The sequence below is a fragment of the Nicrophorus vespilloides genome, unplaced genomic scaffold, assembly GCF_001412225.1.
Source record: "Nicrophorus vespilloides isolate i.1.1-1 unplaced genomic scaffold, Nicve_v1.0, whole genome shotgun sequence".
Lineage (NCBI taxonomy): Eukaryota > Metazoa > Arthropoda > Insecta > Coleoptera > Silphidae > Nicrophorus > Nicrophorus vespilloides.
The window spans coordinates 91,185-109,194 of record NW_017096830.1 but is presented as its reverse complement, the minus strand read 5'-3'; the positions used below and the strand labels follow the sequence as shown (position 1 = coordinate 109,194).

Sequence of the window (18,010 nt, the reverse complement as noted above, 5' to 3'; positions counted from 1 at the left end):
TATATAGCAACAATTACACAATTAATTAAAGAAAAATTAATATAAAGAACACTCATTGTTTTATATATGATGTAGCTTATAGAACTTAGGTTTGTAAATCTTGTACTTGCATATCACGAAATTACTTTGTTAAGCAAATCTTCGTATACAGGGATAAAACATTTAGTTTCTAACAAAAATAAATTATATTAATGGTCAACTTAGGTACAAAGTTAAATCACATTTTAATATATAAAACTAAAGTTTATTGTTTGTGATTTATTTTTCGTTCATTTAACAATTACTTATATGGAATTATTGAATTTAATACTAATTGCTTAAGAATAACACTTTTTCATAAATCACAGTTATTTTTTTTTTTTTTTGTCATTTTTGAACACTTTTAAATTGAAAGACATCGTTATTTATCAGAAATATTATAGTACACCAGACATAATTAGAGGTACATTGTAGAAAATACTGATAAATCACAGAACAATTATTTAATTTTACCATTAAAAATCTTACAGATGTTATTACAATATACTTTTCTCTTCAATTTTAGTATTTTCATTACATTTTTCAATAGATTTGATATCGTTTTTAAGGAGCTTAATCTTCTATTGAAGAACACGCCCAAGTATTCAACATTATTTGATGTAGGTAAGTCTAGGTTATAAAGCCAATCTATAGAGAGGAATTTCGCTTCATTGAAGTAAATTGTGTTATTATAAGATCATTTATCGCATGTATCTATTAAATAATAGTAATTTTTATTTGGTTTCAATTTTACTTATTTTTATAACAGATGTTTGTTTTAGTTACGTTAATAATATGTAAAAAAAAGTTGTTTTTTCCACATTTTTATTACGTATTGAATGATAATAGTAAAAAAAATGTATGTGTCAGAATACTCGTATTTCCTTTATGACATATGAAGTAATATAAGAATTATTTTGTCATATTTTGTATTTATTAAAAGACAATTAAAATATACCTCTCATTACATTTATTTAAATTAAAGAATTAAATTTTAAATAATATTTAATCAATTTCAATAGAAATATAAATGAATCATAATTTTCCTTTTACTTTCATGAATTCAGTTTTCACTTTCGATAATGTAATTCGGATTTTAAGGAAAATCGATGGACGCACAAATAAAGAATCCGGCGGTGATTTAAAAAGTTAATACTTTCTCTCCTACCGTCCGTGTTTTATTTGTAGATTATCCCGGCTTAAACTTATTTGTATTTAGGCTTATCCGCATATTGAAACTTGCCACGTTATTATATCACCGCCAACGACTTTTCATCTCGCCCTTTCTGAAAGCAATTAATCAGTACAGTTTGATTAATAGAGTTCTTAAAAATGTGGCTGTAAATAGTCTTTATATTGCAAATTAATCGAATTTCAATTCATAGTAGAAAATCTATTAGATGGGACAGAATTTGGTTTGTGTCGACATCTACTAAAAGTGTTTAAACTACTATTACACTACTTGAGATGTATGCGCCATCTGTCAGTAGATTTTATACTGATAAAACGTGTCTACAGCTAACTACAAATAACTAAAGGAACCTGTACATTTCATAAAACTGTAGTTTGCCAAGAAAACACAATCGGTTTAAAACAAAGCGTATCTTTGAGTAAATAATTGCAGCTCTTTTCCATATTAAAGAACTATCAACTATAACATATATAAGCTTAAAAATGGCTTTAAAAAATTCCGATTTCTTATTCAGACAAACTCATGATCGAGGAAAATAAATTTAATTTCTGAAATATTAGTACACAATGGGCGGAAAAACCTCGGTCGTTAGCCCTTTGGCCAGCCTATTAATATATTTTTTTTATTTTATGTTAGAATTTATTTAAGTATAAAATGTACTTTTTTTTCTTATGTATTGATAAATTGGCCAATAAATTATTATTATTATTTATTAGTACACAAAATTAAATGTTTTTTTCTTATGCAAGCCCGACAACCTAACGACCGTCTATTGAAATACCGACGTTCGAAATCCCGACTGTATTAAAGTCCCGCCGCTTGAAATCCCAATTATGTCAAAATCCCGACTATCATAATCCCGACTATCAAAATACCGGCTATATCGAAATCCCGACTACCATAATCCCGATGTTCGAAATCCCGACTACCATAAAAATGTTATTGTAGAAATTTATAAGACACTGTCGCGATAAAGTCGCGATTTTGATTGTGGGGATTATAGTAGTCGGGATTTCGATAGACGGGACTTCGGTTGTCGGGCTTGCAATTGTCAATTTTATGCATATTTTTTTTTAGTTCAACATTGCGGAACTTTCCACCCGATGTGCTTCGAAATGACTAAAAGTGTGCCGAGAGAATTTTGACATATAAAAAAATTGAGAAAGTCAAATATTGGAAGTCATCCACAAGGGACCAAAGACGATGTGTGGTGGCGTGCCCTCGCGAATCTGGAAATCGAGTGGTGCCCCTAAAGAGTTGCCTATGGAACATTACACCAAAACAAAGCAACATAATCTCAATATAATGTATTTTTACTTATTATTCAAAATTTAAGCAATACTTACGACACAATACTTACATTTCTTAAATTAATAACTGTACGTCATATAAATATAGTGATATAGAATGAAAGGATTAATTATTCAACACTTCTCAATACCTGAAATGCAAATCGAAGACATTAATCTAATATATTAATAAAACGCATTGGTTAATTATTGTTTGGAATTTTATAAGAAATTTCCAAATTTTATATTATTTGGCACTTGTACTTGTACCTATAGAGCTGCCGGTGTACTAAGGATTCGATAACTGCGCCACAGTAGTGGCCATACAACAAATTTTTCATATAACTTGGTCCTCCTGGCAGTGGCTATGCAACAGATTTCTCATATAACTTGGTCCCTGTGTTGTGAGGTGTGACGTGAAAAGATTTTGAATTACTGCAATATTGGACAATTATTGACAGTGACCCATGTGTAAATTATTATTTATAAAATATTTGAACTTATTTTAAACGGTGGAAATCGAAATCCCGACAACCGAAATCCCGATAATCAAAATTGCGATATTCGAAATCCCGACAGTATTAAGTTATAAAAATGTAGTAGATGGTGACTACGCTTCGGAGTAATTTTAAAAGGTTATTGTAGAAATTTTAATAATAAAAGATATTTTCGGAATTTTGATATGGTCGGGATTTTGATAAAGTTGGTATTTTTATATCGTCAAGATTTTGATACAGTCGGGATTTTGATATAGTCAGGATTTTGATACAGTCGGGATTTTTATATAGTCAGTATTTTTATACAGTCGTGATTTAGATACAATCGGGATTTTGATATAGTTGGGATTTTGATACAGTCAGCATTTTGATATAGTCGAGATTTTGATACAGTCGGGATTTCGAATGTCGGGAATTTGATTGACGGGATTTCGGTTGTCGGAATTTCGATATAGACCCATTTTAAATGCTATAGGTTCGGCACGTGCTTCATTACCTGAACGGATAATCTGCCACTGATTATTGTTTAAGAAGGGAAACTGATTTACGTGTTAACCTGGTTGCATATTATATAGTTTGACGATGGCAATTGCAAGCCCGATAACCGAAATACCGTCAATCAAATTCCCGACGTTCGAAATCCCGACATTTGAAATCCCGACTGTATCGAAACCCCGACAACCATAATCCCGACTATATTAAAATCCCGACGTTCGAAATCACGACTGTATCAAAATCCCGACGATATCGAAAATGTTTTCAATAACATTTTTAAATTATTCCAGAGCGTAGTCACTTTTAAATTGTTATTAGTAATAAATAACAACAATTAATAATCTAATTGTATTGAGATTATTTCATAATGTTAAGGTTTATTATAAATAATTCAACAAAATGAAATAAATTAATAATATGTTTTTGTTAAATATAATAAAAATGTAGCACAAGGTGACTACGCTTCGAAATAAATAAAAAATAAAATTTTCGATATAGTCGGGATTATGGTTGTCGAGATTCTGTTACAGTCTGGATTATGGTTGTCGATAATTTCATATAGTCGGGATTTCGAACGTCGGAATTTCGGTATTTCGGTTTGATTGTACTCAGAGTTAGGTGACCAGATTTTCAAATTGGTAAGACGAAAATGAAAATAAAAATATTTCCATTTAGATGGATAAAAGTTTAAAAGTTTACGTAACTGTATACAAACAATTATATAAACTAGTAAAAGCATTATCCAGCAGTACAACAATTATTTAAAGTTAAATTCTACACCTCTTTGTGTTCTCAATAAAAATATGTAGAAAAAAAGTACTTCTTCCCTTATTTATTACTGGAAACAATACAATGTAAGAAATTACTATAAAAAGGGGTTAACCATATTATTTCATATTCTGTAAAAATTATTCTAAACAAATGTCCAATTACGATATTTTTTACTTTTATCTTGTTTTAAGCGAAAGCGAAAACAAAAATTTCACAAAATCATTATTGTAAAATTTTAAATGAAATATATTCGTTTATATATTAATTAAATTTTTAACGCGAGATTTATATCAAAGTTACTGAACAATAATTCTGTATTTTTTTTAGTAATGTTTTGTTTACTTCAAATTTGTTTTATACAGTTTACGTCTTTGAAAACAATTAAAAATTGAGAAATAGCATTGACGATAGAATTCACAAAAATGACCAAATCATAAAGAAAGGTAACAAACTGAGAGTGCACAATTAGTTATGGTTGATAGGTTCGAATTGACTAAAATTTTACAAATAATAAAAATTCATTGTGAGTACAACTCGTAGAAATTAATAAAAATAGTGCGTAACTAAAAGTACAACACCACTAGCTGAAATAGTTTCATATCTGTTAGATGGCTTGCCTATAATATAGATCTGTAGTATTCTACAACATTGGTTTTGTTTGTGGCCTAAGCAAACTCCTCGGTTACGCTCGTGTGTATACGGCCTGTGTTGTGGAGGCAATTCGAAATACACAAACCGGCTTGTGGACATGCATGTTATATATATATAGGTATAGTTATAGGGGGAGAGACGAATATAGTCGGGAGTGGATGGCAAAGAATATCTTCAGTTGTACGCGCGCGTTCGCAAGGGGTGGTTTCTTCAACAGACGTCGTCCGGTTCCCTCGCATTTTTTGGGATAGAAGGCACAACAAAAACCGTTGAATTATAGACAATGTAAATTATATGAAAACAATAACTGACATTATTGAATACAGCAGTAGAGTGAGAATAATATCATCATCATCGAGATGTTTGGAGTTGTAGTGTGCGCCGTTTTTATGATGCATCTAGGTATGTCTGCATGCATTCTTCATCTTCTTAACACCACGCAAAAATAAATACATAAAATAAATACACACGCAGAGTACTTAAACTGGTCCCATGAGATAATTGAAGCCTTTTCAATTATAATTAATTTGTCGCTGGGGATGTTGGATAAAGACACGCCGAAGAGGAGAAAAGAACTCCGGTTTTCATGTTCATCTGCAAAATGAACGAGAGGAATGGTGTGCAGCATTTCAGCAAAGTATCTCTTTCTGTTGTATGCGTATGTTGTATGTAAGCATGTCTCTGTGTGTGTGTGTGTGGTTTTCAAAAGGGCACCGGCAACGTAATTTATGCACGCGGCAAACATTCCCGCTCGGTTTTAATTGAAAATTAAATTACAAAAATAACATCAAAAGGAGTGGATGCACTTCGTTCGACGTTTCAACGTACCGGCGCGCATTCCGCGCGCAAATTAATTACTACCAAATCTACAAATTACAAAAACAAAGAAATTTTATGTGTTTAGAGCTTTTGTAACCGGAAGGAACAGCGGATCAGACATTTGATGAAGTAAATTAATTAAATTTAATGATTCTTAAAGGAAAAATGAGCACGAGCAACCATTCATCGGCTCGCCGAGTAATCAACCTAAATTCCATCAAAGGACCAAGTGGCATTGCCAAAAAATTGCATTCACGATTTACTCTTTCATCGCATTTTAATATATTTCTCCACTCTCAAATGCTTTTTTTTTCTTCCTCCTCTTTGTTTTGTTCCTGAATGTGAACGTCGTCGGGGTACTCTAATAAGGGTTGATAGGGCCACTGCATCTGCATACACTACACCCATACATCTGCCCTCTCACTTGTAAACACACCAATTACATAGGTGTCATCTCATCCTCTCGCCACTCAATGCATATACAACGTCGTCTTCCTCTCCGACCCCCTGCTTCACAATTGTCTGGTGTACTCGTTTTTTTATGTATGCGCGAGAGCACCCCTCGCCAACCCAACGCCCCAAGTACTCGGGGAAAAATCTATGTGTCGAGGGATGAGAAGACCAAGAAGATGGAACGATCTTACCCTTCCGACTGGGGAGCTTTAATTACAGATAAATCTGCAACGGTGCAATTAATTATTCAAGCGAAAGTTGATTTTCGTATTTGATAAGGGATGCCATGATAGACATCTAGAGTACAGATCTCAGGAAATAGCAATAAGCTCGTCCCTTTGCTTCCTTAATCAAGAATAATTTAGAAATTTAACGAACTTGGGCGAGTGGCCAAAAATATAAATAATGAAGTAGCCTTGATTAATTGTGGATTTACGAATAATATAGAATTTTGTTAAATTGACAAAATTTTAATATAAAAGTAATCTTTAAAATCTTAGGATGACAGAATTAAAGAAAAACCTGAAATTCGTAAAAAAATCTAATACAAATATAGGCAAAGTTTAAGATTGATCTGTCGGTATGAGAAAAAGCATTATCAATAAATATTGAAAGTTCAATTCGATTAAATTGCTAAAAACAAAGTATGATTCTTAGTATTTAAAATCTAACAATCGAGAATTTTTAGTATACTATACAATTTGTTCGAGTAGTCAACATATATATTGATTAAGTCTTTAAATCTTATGATTAATGAGGAATTTAATGAAGACTATTGAATTTGCTCAAGCTAACAAAATCAAAATAAAAAAAAATATTTATAATCTTACGAGTAATTCGGAGTCAAATAATTAATCAGTAATCTTTGAAAAGTAGTAATATCTAAATCATTAAAAACTGCTAATTTTACAATATAGGAAATATTTGGTAATTAGAGGAATACAATAAAAATAATAGAAATGCCAAAAACATTGAAAACATAAATAAGTAATATTGATAAACTGGAATAATAATGTTAATGAAGAAACACTGAAAACTAGGTAACATATTTAGAATAATATATATTATAAGAAATTCCGTCAATAGAGAGTCCAAAAAACAAAACATCGTAAAGCAATCTTTAAAATATTAAGATTTTGAAAAACATTTAGTAAAACTTCAAATATAAATAAGTATTTTGCTTGATTTAAAAGTCTCGTTATTAGAGTATTAGTTTAGTTCTTCGATGCCTATAGGCTTATGTATATATTCAAATACATAGGCGTAGTTGATATACTGTACTTCTGTATAACTTCCGTGTGAATCAATAGTAAAATCATTTATACACCTCTTTGATTTTTTTTAAATATTTTATTTGATATCATAAGATTTTTACCTGGTATTTATTGTTTTATACTTTATTTTATATTATAATTCACGATAAGAATGAAGATTTTTAAAATAATTCGGAAAGGAATGTCATTTGATTCAGATTTTATAGTTTTAAAGTTTGGTACTTATATAAAACGATAGTTTTAAAACCAATTTTGCTATGCGCAAATCGGATTTAAAACGAATTCCCAGATACATCTCTTACAAAACAGACTGTAACTTAGGTAAAGTTCGAGATTTATGGCAAGAAATTTGCATTTCGACAACTTTAAATGAGAAAAAGTTATTTTACGATTATTATTTATTTATATTCGATTTTATTGCAACTTTCAATATCATTAATTAATGAAATTTAGTTTTTCATTATAAATTTCATTATTTCTTGCATAGTTTCTGTTAAAAATCTTTAATATATAATTTTATTTTTTTCATTTTCACATGTTTATTGTTTTGATACTTAATTTTGTCTCCATTAGTTGTAAGTTTTCTTTTAGATCGCAACAAAACTAAGATACATTGATAGATTCATTCTCGTAATGTTTATAATTTAAATGTTAATTATCATGTGAATTAAAATTTGGTAGAATAGTTTTTGACATAAAAGTTAATTATGTGTAGTAATTGGCTTTTTTGTTCCATTTTATCTTGATGAATATTTTCTGTAAATATAAGACTTTATTAATTTAAGTTTTTATTTATATTGGACTACTATTATATAATTTAAAATCCCTGTTAAATATTGAGCAGTTAATAGGGACGAACGACATTTATTTGAAAATCATGTATAGATTTTCATTGGGTTCATAATTCTATAATGAGATTAAGTTCAGGTTGTGTATAAACGTAAATTCGCGTAGTTGTTGTGTGCGGCTGTAATGAAACCCTCCAACAAGCACCAAAACCTCCCCTCGGCATCCTTTCTCCGCGTGTATGCTACATGCGTGCATAATCGATATTCCTCATGGTCCAATGTGTTTGAATGCTTTGTCTAAATCTCTGCAGGCGAAACGACCATCTGCATTCGCGTTATTTGTTCGCGCTCCAACAAGGGCCTTAACACAAAGGGAACGAACGCGGCCCGATGTTGTTACAACATTATTTATATATGTATATGGAATTACGATAGTTGAGTACGTGAAGCAAATCGAATGGTCTTCGGAATAGAACGAGAATATTCCATCATGGTAACCAACAAATCATCGTGCGAATTTTATTTCCAGGAGGTAGATGGAGATGCGAAGAGGATCGTCGAGCCTGAAGACGCGGAATATCTATATATCTCTTTCGAGTTTAAATTTAAGTGCACCATTGTTTCGTGGAAAGTTTCTTGCGAAGGACTCTCCCGCCCGAGGCAAAAGTTTCTTTTAATATATTTATAACCGCTTCTGCTGCGGAGAGGAAAATGGAGAATGAAGGACGGACGAAGGCAGAATGAGAATAATGCAAGTGGATGGAAGAAGGACGGACGTAGAGGTCAATCGTAATTAGCCGAGAGGATGTATCGCGTTTCATCCCGAAGCTGTTCCTCATTTGTTCGCATCGATCTTTATTCTCTTTTCTTTTCGGACTTTTGGTTTCAAAGTATTATCCGTTGCTACGCGACGCAAATAAGATTCCGCGAAAACTTCTTGCGGTCAAAATGCTTACTGGAAGTAGCGCAAATTGGAAAGGATAATAAAATAGGAATGAGAGTAAAAGCTCCTTTTGCGAGTTGCATAATAAGTGGGGCAGCTATACAAATTAGATCCGCGGCGATAAGGGCCTTATTATTATATAATAATAATGATAATAACAATTCACATGGATATTATGGCGATGTGAGTGCACTTTGAATTGATATAATTGCGTAGTCTCATCCACTTCATTGTTGTCCTCATCCTCTTACATTATCATGCCGGCTGCTTTCCAAAGACTAAGCCGGAGCCTATCTCTCAGTGCGTTTGTATGTGTGTGTGTATATACGTTTCTGAGGCTTTTCGAGGGAGAGAAATATAGAAAGAGGAGAAAAAGAATTCGCCTCGCGTAAAACTCGTTTCCAGGCTCGTAATAAACTTTGAAACACATCAGAGAGTGAAGTGAAGAGAAACGACGGAGATGAGACAACGCCGACTGAGGTGAGGAGGAACAAGAAGAACGCTCCGGACGGATCTCGAAAAGTTGTCCACACCGGCAGTTCAACAACCTGCGCCGAAACCAAAACAACACGAGAATGCATGTGTGTGTGTTTGCACAAAAGGCATACCGAGATTTGGCCGAATCGAAATGTTTTTTTTCGTTGCTGTAATTGAATTGGTCACAGTACTATTTCCAATGCAGACGAGGGTCGAAGTTCGACATCTTTTACAAAGTTTCTGAGATTTTACTTACATCCTGTAACCTTTTATGAAATCGAAAATAATTCAATTTAAAATTCAGAACACGTTTATGAGACTCATTTGGTATTAAGAAGTATAACACTGACTTGGATCTTTTAAGAAATTAGTGATTACTATAAAATGGTTTTTAAAATCTACACAATATGTCATTTGACACAATATTTTTGCACACCTAGACCGAATTTTTGATTAGTTTTGCAAAATTATTATTAATATTAATTATTATAATTTATTTGTCAGAAATATATAAAAACAGCAACCAAGACAAATAAAATTAAGAAAAAAATTCCATACCGGGTATACCTAACATCAAAGTTAGGCCACTTAATAAAAAGGACGAGTGATCTACCTAAAGACCTTCAGGACAACAGAATTCACAGGCCAATAATAACCTATATTAACAGATTAAACTCGCCAAGGAATGCAGAAAATCGCGCAAATCACAAATAGACAACTTTAATGTTGAAATAGACATCATGTTTATGTTCTAATGTTCGATGTGGATGACAGGGAGCGGGAGTCTAATACGTATGTGAATCAGAGAACGGGTTTCATCATGAAGGGTGGATAGACTGTGTTCGGACGAATTTTATCATTCTTCAGTCGAATGATGCTTCAGAATATATTATTTGTTTCATTTCATGAAGATTTACTTTTTATTTGGTTTATTTATAATTTCATATTTTTTATATATGTACGTTTCACATTTTTCTGAACGCCATTTTTTTTGTATAATTTTCTTTGTGACAATTTATATTTTATTGTGTCTCTTGGCGGAAAGACTTGTGACTAATAAAGATTATTATTATTAAGAAAAAAATAAAGAAGTTCCTGCTGAGAAAATATTAACATCTAATAATTTAAGGCAGTGCTTCCCAACCTTAACGTTTGATAATTTTACCGCGGCCCGCTGAGGGCGGGGGACGATGATACAGTTTCACCAAAAAATGAATATAAAATGATATAACATTTTACTCACTAGATTCTAGTGAGTTAAAATAAAATGGAAATAATTTAATGTTTCTTGGACGGCCCGGTACCATTTAAACCACGGATCAGAGGTTTGGGACCACTGATTTAAAGTGCTTACATGACATTGATAACATTTATTTTTGTGTGTTAAATGAAAGACAAATTCAACTTTAGATTTATATTTCAAAATGCGATTATTCTTTGTAAGTTGGCAAAGAAAAATTTTATTAAATGTAACATGTTTGTTAGAAAAATAGATTGTCATTTTCTTTACTCAGGAAAATAAACCCATTCTAGTCCTTGTATGTTAATCAAGTATGACTTATTGCTTCATTATTGATGTATTATTGTACTTGTTAAGACTCACCAGAAAAAAAAATTTTTTTTAGATTGATAATTAACATCACGGTTTTATATATATTTGTGCACTGTTTGTTTTTCTCACACTGAAAAAATATGAAATGTTCCAATATTTTGTAAAATATAATTTCTATTGAATATTTTTATAGTATGTTTTTAATTATAGCATATTTAATAAAACAATAATAGTTCAGTTCACTGCAATAAAAAAAAAACATTTTTAAAAATAACTGATGCGAATTTCCACCGGTTACATATCCACCGAAGCATTACAAGTCAAGTATGAGTCACAATATGGAATAATTTGTCAATAGTTTGCTACAAAAAATATATGGACATAAATAGTTTTCATAAAAAAAATGCAAGAGATTATTTAGAAAAATTATAAATATATACATACAAAATAATTATTTGTTCGAATGCTACTATACTGTAAGAAAGATAGTCAAATATTGAAATAAATATTGCAATCGGTATTTTTGGACATCATGACTTTGATTCGGATAATGAAGACCTTACCGACAGATTGTATTTAGCTAATGATAATAGTGATATAAAACATAGTCTTTTAATTACATGATCAATTAACTTACATAATCGCAGTATATTTAAAGTATTTTTGAAATAAAATAAAAATTAAAGCTTCAATTGTAATATTTTCTCATTATTCTGTATATTTTGTAGATAAATCTTGATCATACATTATTTAGATAATAAACTTTCTTATTTAAATTACAATACAAAATAAATGAATTCGCACTAATCTGAGTAATGGGTTTGCGAGGGGACGACCCTAACGTCGTTTTGTTGGATAACTAGGATATCCGCTTGGTTAATTTCGAAGGGAAACTTACTTCCTACGATATATTTTTACAGAAACAAAAAATCAATAATCATATATCCTCGATAATACTTTGTATTGTTAATATTGTTAGAATAATATTAACGCAGTTCTATGTGTAAAATTGTATATATTTTTATTGGTTGTTGTATACATAAATAAAACATATACTGTGTTTGTAATTAACTGCACAATAAGATAAGAATTTGCTGTATAAAGAAGAAAAAAAAAACGATTATTTATGTATAAAAATAAGTTTGTATTCTAATATTTTTAGAAATTATTTTGCTCAATTAAAATGTAGTTTGTTTTGTAATTTTCAAATCGTACTATAATGAATCAGCATTAATCGAAACTGCCCTATCTAGGTATTGTTTATATTATTTACAGAATGAAAAATTTCGTTAATTAAAAAATAATTGTTTTAATTTTAAATATAAATAAAGTTATTGTAAGGAAGTTCAAGTCATTATTTTATTATAATTATATATAATAATAATATATAATTCACATATATTAACATGAACAAGATTCTTTGAAACGAGTATATTTGCCGACGTGATATAATCGTTGCATTTTATAATTTATTTGCTCATATTATAATTTTTCAACATATAAAATATTTTAAAATTATACATTCAAATTTCAAATACCAGATTAATTGTATTGATTAATGTAGATGAATCTTCGAGTGCATTCCAAATAATTCATAATTAGTTACGTCTACTTGAATATGGAAATTTTCATTAATTATGAATTCTTTTTTTTACAGAGAATTAATATAAAATTCATGTAGTATAAATGAGGCCACTTTATATTGTATGTGGATCAATTAATAAAGAAATATAACATTTATACCATAATAAATAATAGTTAACACGTATATCAATTTTAAATTTGAACAGAATCACTGCTTAATTTAATGTTCCTAATAGACATTTGTACTTGAGCAATTGATAGATTTATAGTGTAATAAATGTTATATAACTCGTACTAACCAGCAATACTTAACAAGCCTATTTTATTTCTATAGTGTGCAATATACGTTTATGTACTACATTTATTTAAGGACATGTAACATAACATACTTATATAATTTAGTGAAATAATAAAACACCAACATACTTTGCATAATTGGGGATTCACTATACTCTCGTTTGAAAATTTCAAAACAATTTAAATTTTAATTGAACAAAATTAAAAGGTACACAAAAAAAATAATCAAAAATTATTGTTTTTTTTTCTCTTTATGCAGTCAATTATTTTGTCCTGTTTATTTGTTTGTTTATTTGTTCCTCCATTAGTCCGGTTTCAAGCAGCGGGATAATGACGGAATCGTATATATCTTTTTGTATGTGTTTTGTGTGTACAATATAACATTGTTATTATTATATTTCAAAAAATAATTTCTATTTTCATTTATTTGTAATAGTCAGAATTTTGTGTATTTTCAGTGTATTATATTTGCAACAAATTTCTATAGAAATATTTGTATGAAACATTCCAAAATATCTGAATTTAAAATATTGGTCTGCTGGAAAAACGAAACGATTTTAATTAAAACAAATTGTGATCACGTATACAATGACAGAAACAAATATATGTTTCTGTTCATTGTAATATAAAACGTGTTTGTGTCTGTTATTGATCGATTTAAATGTATAAATGTATCAAGTAACATTTTGTTAAATATGTAAGCTTTACTATTTTGACAATATTTGTTTGTCATTAAAATCTATTAAATTAATGAAGACTACTAATTATTTGTTATTAATGACATTGTAGAGTTTTTCCAGTTTATATACTATTTTTTTATGACAGATTGACAGAATCAGGTCGAGTTTATTAACTTCTGGCACAAAAATAGTTGGAAATAAAAGTTGGTCATTGCATTATTATGTGTTAAAAAAAAACAAATTTTATATGTTATCTATAATATCAAACGTTAATAAAATTCGGGGATTTTACTATTAATTCCCTTGATTAAAAACAAAAATGGAAACAGCATCCACTAATGGTTTAGTCATCGAGTTGTTATACAGTGTATTTATTTTTACACCGATGCCCCACAATGGCATTACATGGGTTTACAATTCTTTAATTTCAAATTATTTTTTTTCCTAACTGTTTTTATAATTTAAATATTTCGATATTAAATACTCCCTCCGGTCTTAAATAAGTGTCCAATCCAAAGGGATATATAACATGTATTTTCATAACTAAACTATATCGTAAAATGGAAAACATTTGAAAATTAACACTTATGAGTAACATTTAACAAATTAGTAACTATAAACGGTCAAGTTCCTTGCAAACGCAGTTTGTCCTTGCTCATGTCATGAAGCTTGTAATCATTGCCTCCTTTATGAAGCTTAGTCAATTCCATAAACTTCTGCAATATAATGAAAATATTGTCTAGTTTTTCCGCGGTTATTTCATGCCATACTTTATACACGAACGCAATGAGTTCATCAATACTGGACGGGCAGACTCTTTGTGTTGTAATGATTGAATGGCGTTAAAGAAACCCAAATCGAGGACATTTAAATTGAGGTTGTTTGGTGGTTGACAAATAATTTTTATGTTCCACCTATTTTCAGTACCAGCGCGAACAACTTCATCATCAGCAACACTGCAACGTGGTTTAGCATTATCTTACTGGTTACTACTGTCTACTATTAATAGGCCATTTTTAATGTATCTTTAATTGTTCGAATATAGACTTTTTAGGTAGTTTTTAAAATGACGACCGTAATAATTAATCTAAAACAAATTGTCAGCGGGTATAAAACCAAACTAACAATTGTTACATAATTTTACCATTTCACTAAAAGAACTTTTTTGACAAATGTCAAACTTCATGCGGATACTAGAGTCACTTTTTCCATGCTTAATTTAAATAAATAAGTATCTAATACACAATTTTACTTTCTCATTAAAAATTGTACACCATAATTTTCGTTCATATAAAATTTTGTGTATTATTCCAGGGGTTTTCAAACTTTTTCGGTTTGCGGCGTACTTAATATATCAGAGTTTTTCAGCGGCGCCCCAAGACAAAAGATTGGTTTATCTCAGGGTGAAAACAGCGGCGCACAATTTGGGAACCCCAATTTCTTTTGCTACCAACATTTGCTTAATGAAAGAAAAAGAAAGCGACAAATGACTCGAGACGATTTTATCGCCAAAAAATCTAAAATATCAGAAAAGCCAGGACCTTCATCACAAAAATAAACTTAATATTTCTATGTGCAAATGTTTGTGTTAAAATTAAAGTAAATTAAAGTAATATGTTTTAAAATGATCTCTTATAACGCTGTTTCGTTTAACGATTTGTTTCCAGGAACGCATATAAAGCACTAAACGAGGTCTTTCTGTATATACTAATATATATAATACTAAAAAAAATCTGTTTTATTCAGAAAATACTATCTAAAGATATTATCTAATAAATCCTAAATGAATTAAATTTATTTTTAATGTTGAGAGTTAGTTTATTATGATTATCAATACCGTTTGTTTCTTGAACGCTGTACGGAATTATACAAGGATGCTGAATTTTAGAAGTATAATTTCGAAATATATAAATGTAAATGTTCTTTAATTTGAGAAAGATAATTATAAACTAACAGTATACATTCTTGCATATTAAATCCTAATCAATGCGATTCAAAATATTAGATACATATATCTATTTTATAGCAATCATTTTAGTAATTGAAATATAAATTAAGTAATATTGATATATTTTCCGTTAAAAATGCCTCAGTATCTAATATTATTTAATTTTGCTTTTGCAGTGCCAGCGATGTTTGGCCAGGACGAAATATACTTCTCGCAGACGCCGAAGGACGTGAGCGTGGTCACCGGGAAATCTGTTTCGCTTCCGTGCGAGGTTACACCAAACCAGGGTGTCTCCTACTATTGGGAATTGAACGGTAAGCTCGATCTCCCCATCAAAGAACGTTCGTGTGTAATTATCCTCATGATTAAACCTTCCTTCCAGGATCCAGGATTTACAACACGACTCGTCGCTTCCAGCGTGGTTCCAGCCTCCATATCAACCGCGTGGATCGCGAAAGGGACTCTGGACAGTTCACTTGCATTGCCCAGGATCAAAAAGGCCTTTCCATCACCAGTTCAGCCGCATCCTTGAACATACACTGTGAGTACAAAACGCTGTAACAATGAGATGAGAAAAAAATATATCATATATAGAAAACTGGAAATATAAACTTAATTTCCTATACGCTGCCCGAGAATCAATAGAAAAATGTTCGGATTCCGAAAGGGCCCCGAAACGAGATTACTTTTGATTTATTGCGCATTAGGGCTATCAGAAAACGGGGAGAAAGAATGGACGGAAAAGTGCACCCCGTCGCGGAAAAGCGGGAGATTAATGGGTAAATCAATTACATTCGATCAACACAGAAATATAAGAGAGTGAAAAAAAGCACTAAATTAATTTAATAAGTCGTATAAAATAGGTCGAGTGTGAATCAAAATAATACACTTAGGAAATATACACCATAAATCGATTATCTGTCATGGATTGTGTATTTACTTTGCATTACTTGATCCAATTACAGTAAATTATTAAAATTAATAAAGCAATATCTGTAATATCAAATTCCTGCGTCTGCTAGCGATTTTAAACATGAAATATAGGTTACTTACATAAGTATGTTTTCTTTTAGATATATATTGCATATTATTTTCTGTGGTTATTATTGATTATATATTTTGTATACAGTTTTTCATAAAATAACATAAAATTAGTATACATTATTTTTTATACACAAATAAATGTTTTTTCCTGTACATAGTTTTGTTTTTGTATGAATTTATTTCCTCAATTAGTCCGGTTTCAAATAGTCCTGCATATCGATAATGCGGGTAACGTGAGATATTGCTATAGTATTAAATAAGTATTTGTATGAATTATTGCAACAAGCTCTTGATCTTAAGTATTTTTATTTATAAATTATGTCAAAAAAAGGATGTTGAAATTAATTATTTCTTTATACTTCAAAGATTGTATAAATTGAACCACATTTTTTGTTAACACTATATGTTTAATACTATATCAGAATTAATGAAACCAGAACTATTCGTGCTTTTCATTCAATAAAAAGACTACTTCAAATAAATAATTTATAAAATAATTATAAATAGAATGGTTTTTATTTTATTCAACTTATAAATCGAACATAATAAAATAGTAATCGCGAACGGCAGACGCATTTCTTTCCTTCTTTCCAATTTCATTAATATATTTCTTGGGGTCAGAGAGCCGTTCTGGTTTCTTAGCCTCTTCTCGTCGATCGCACGTAACATTGCGCCTTTCAGCATTGCGTACATCCATTTCTCTCCTACTCGAACTAAACTCAATATCCGTGTCTTTCGCACTCCGGGGAAGCCTGCTTAGCATCGTTATTTCTTCAAAGCAAAACGAGTTTGCTATTGAAAAACAGTACGCAGGTGTTTGTAAGCAGTTTAATGATGGACCGACTACAAATAAACAATTCACAAATGGTAGAAACAAGTGGAAATCCTCGCCGTCGGTCAACGACGATTTTCATTGTTTTTGTTTCATCGTCTGCTTGTGTCTGTGTGTTCTGTGCAGTCGAAATGGAAGAGTGAATATGCATGAGAAAGCGAGACGAGACCAAGTGGAAATTTGTATGCTCCGCGCTTCCCACAATTTAATATTAATTATGAATAATAAACGCATAAAAAAAGCAACGTACCACCTTTATGAACAATTCGTGCGTTCGACTTTCATGGCCTTTTTGTATTCAAATTAATGGGAAAAAAAACATGGAAACGTACTGAGTCAATTCAGTTCGTGTAATTGTTTCGATATTATTATATTTTATCATTTTCTTAATGTTTTTTTAATATAA

General features: G+C 30.4%; 1 protein-coding gene across 1 annotated transcript in view; it reads left to right on the top strand.

Moving 5' to 3' along the window:
• Window positions 1–5,082: 5,082 nt before the first annotated feature.
• The window catches only part of LOC108558280 (tyrosine-protein kinase-like otk), a 75,357-nt gene continuing 62,429 nt past the window's right edge, over window positions 5,083–18,010 (top strand). Inside the window, exons 1-3 of the mRNA XM_017915137.1 lie at window positions 5,083–5,315; window positions 15,905–16,042; window positions 16,111–16,269. Coding sequence (XP_017770626.1) covers window positions 5,273–5,315; window positions 15,905–16,042; window positions 16,111–16,269 — 340 coding nt within the window. The 5' untranslated portion in view covers window positions 5,083–5,272. The remainder of the gene's footprint in view (window positions 5,316–15,904; window positions 16,043–16,110; window positions 16,270–18,010) is intronic.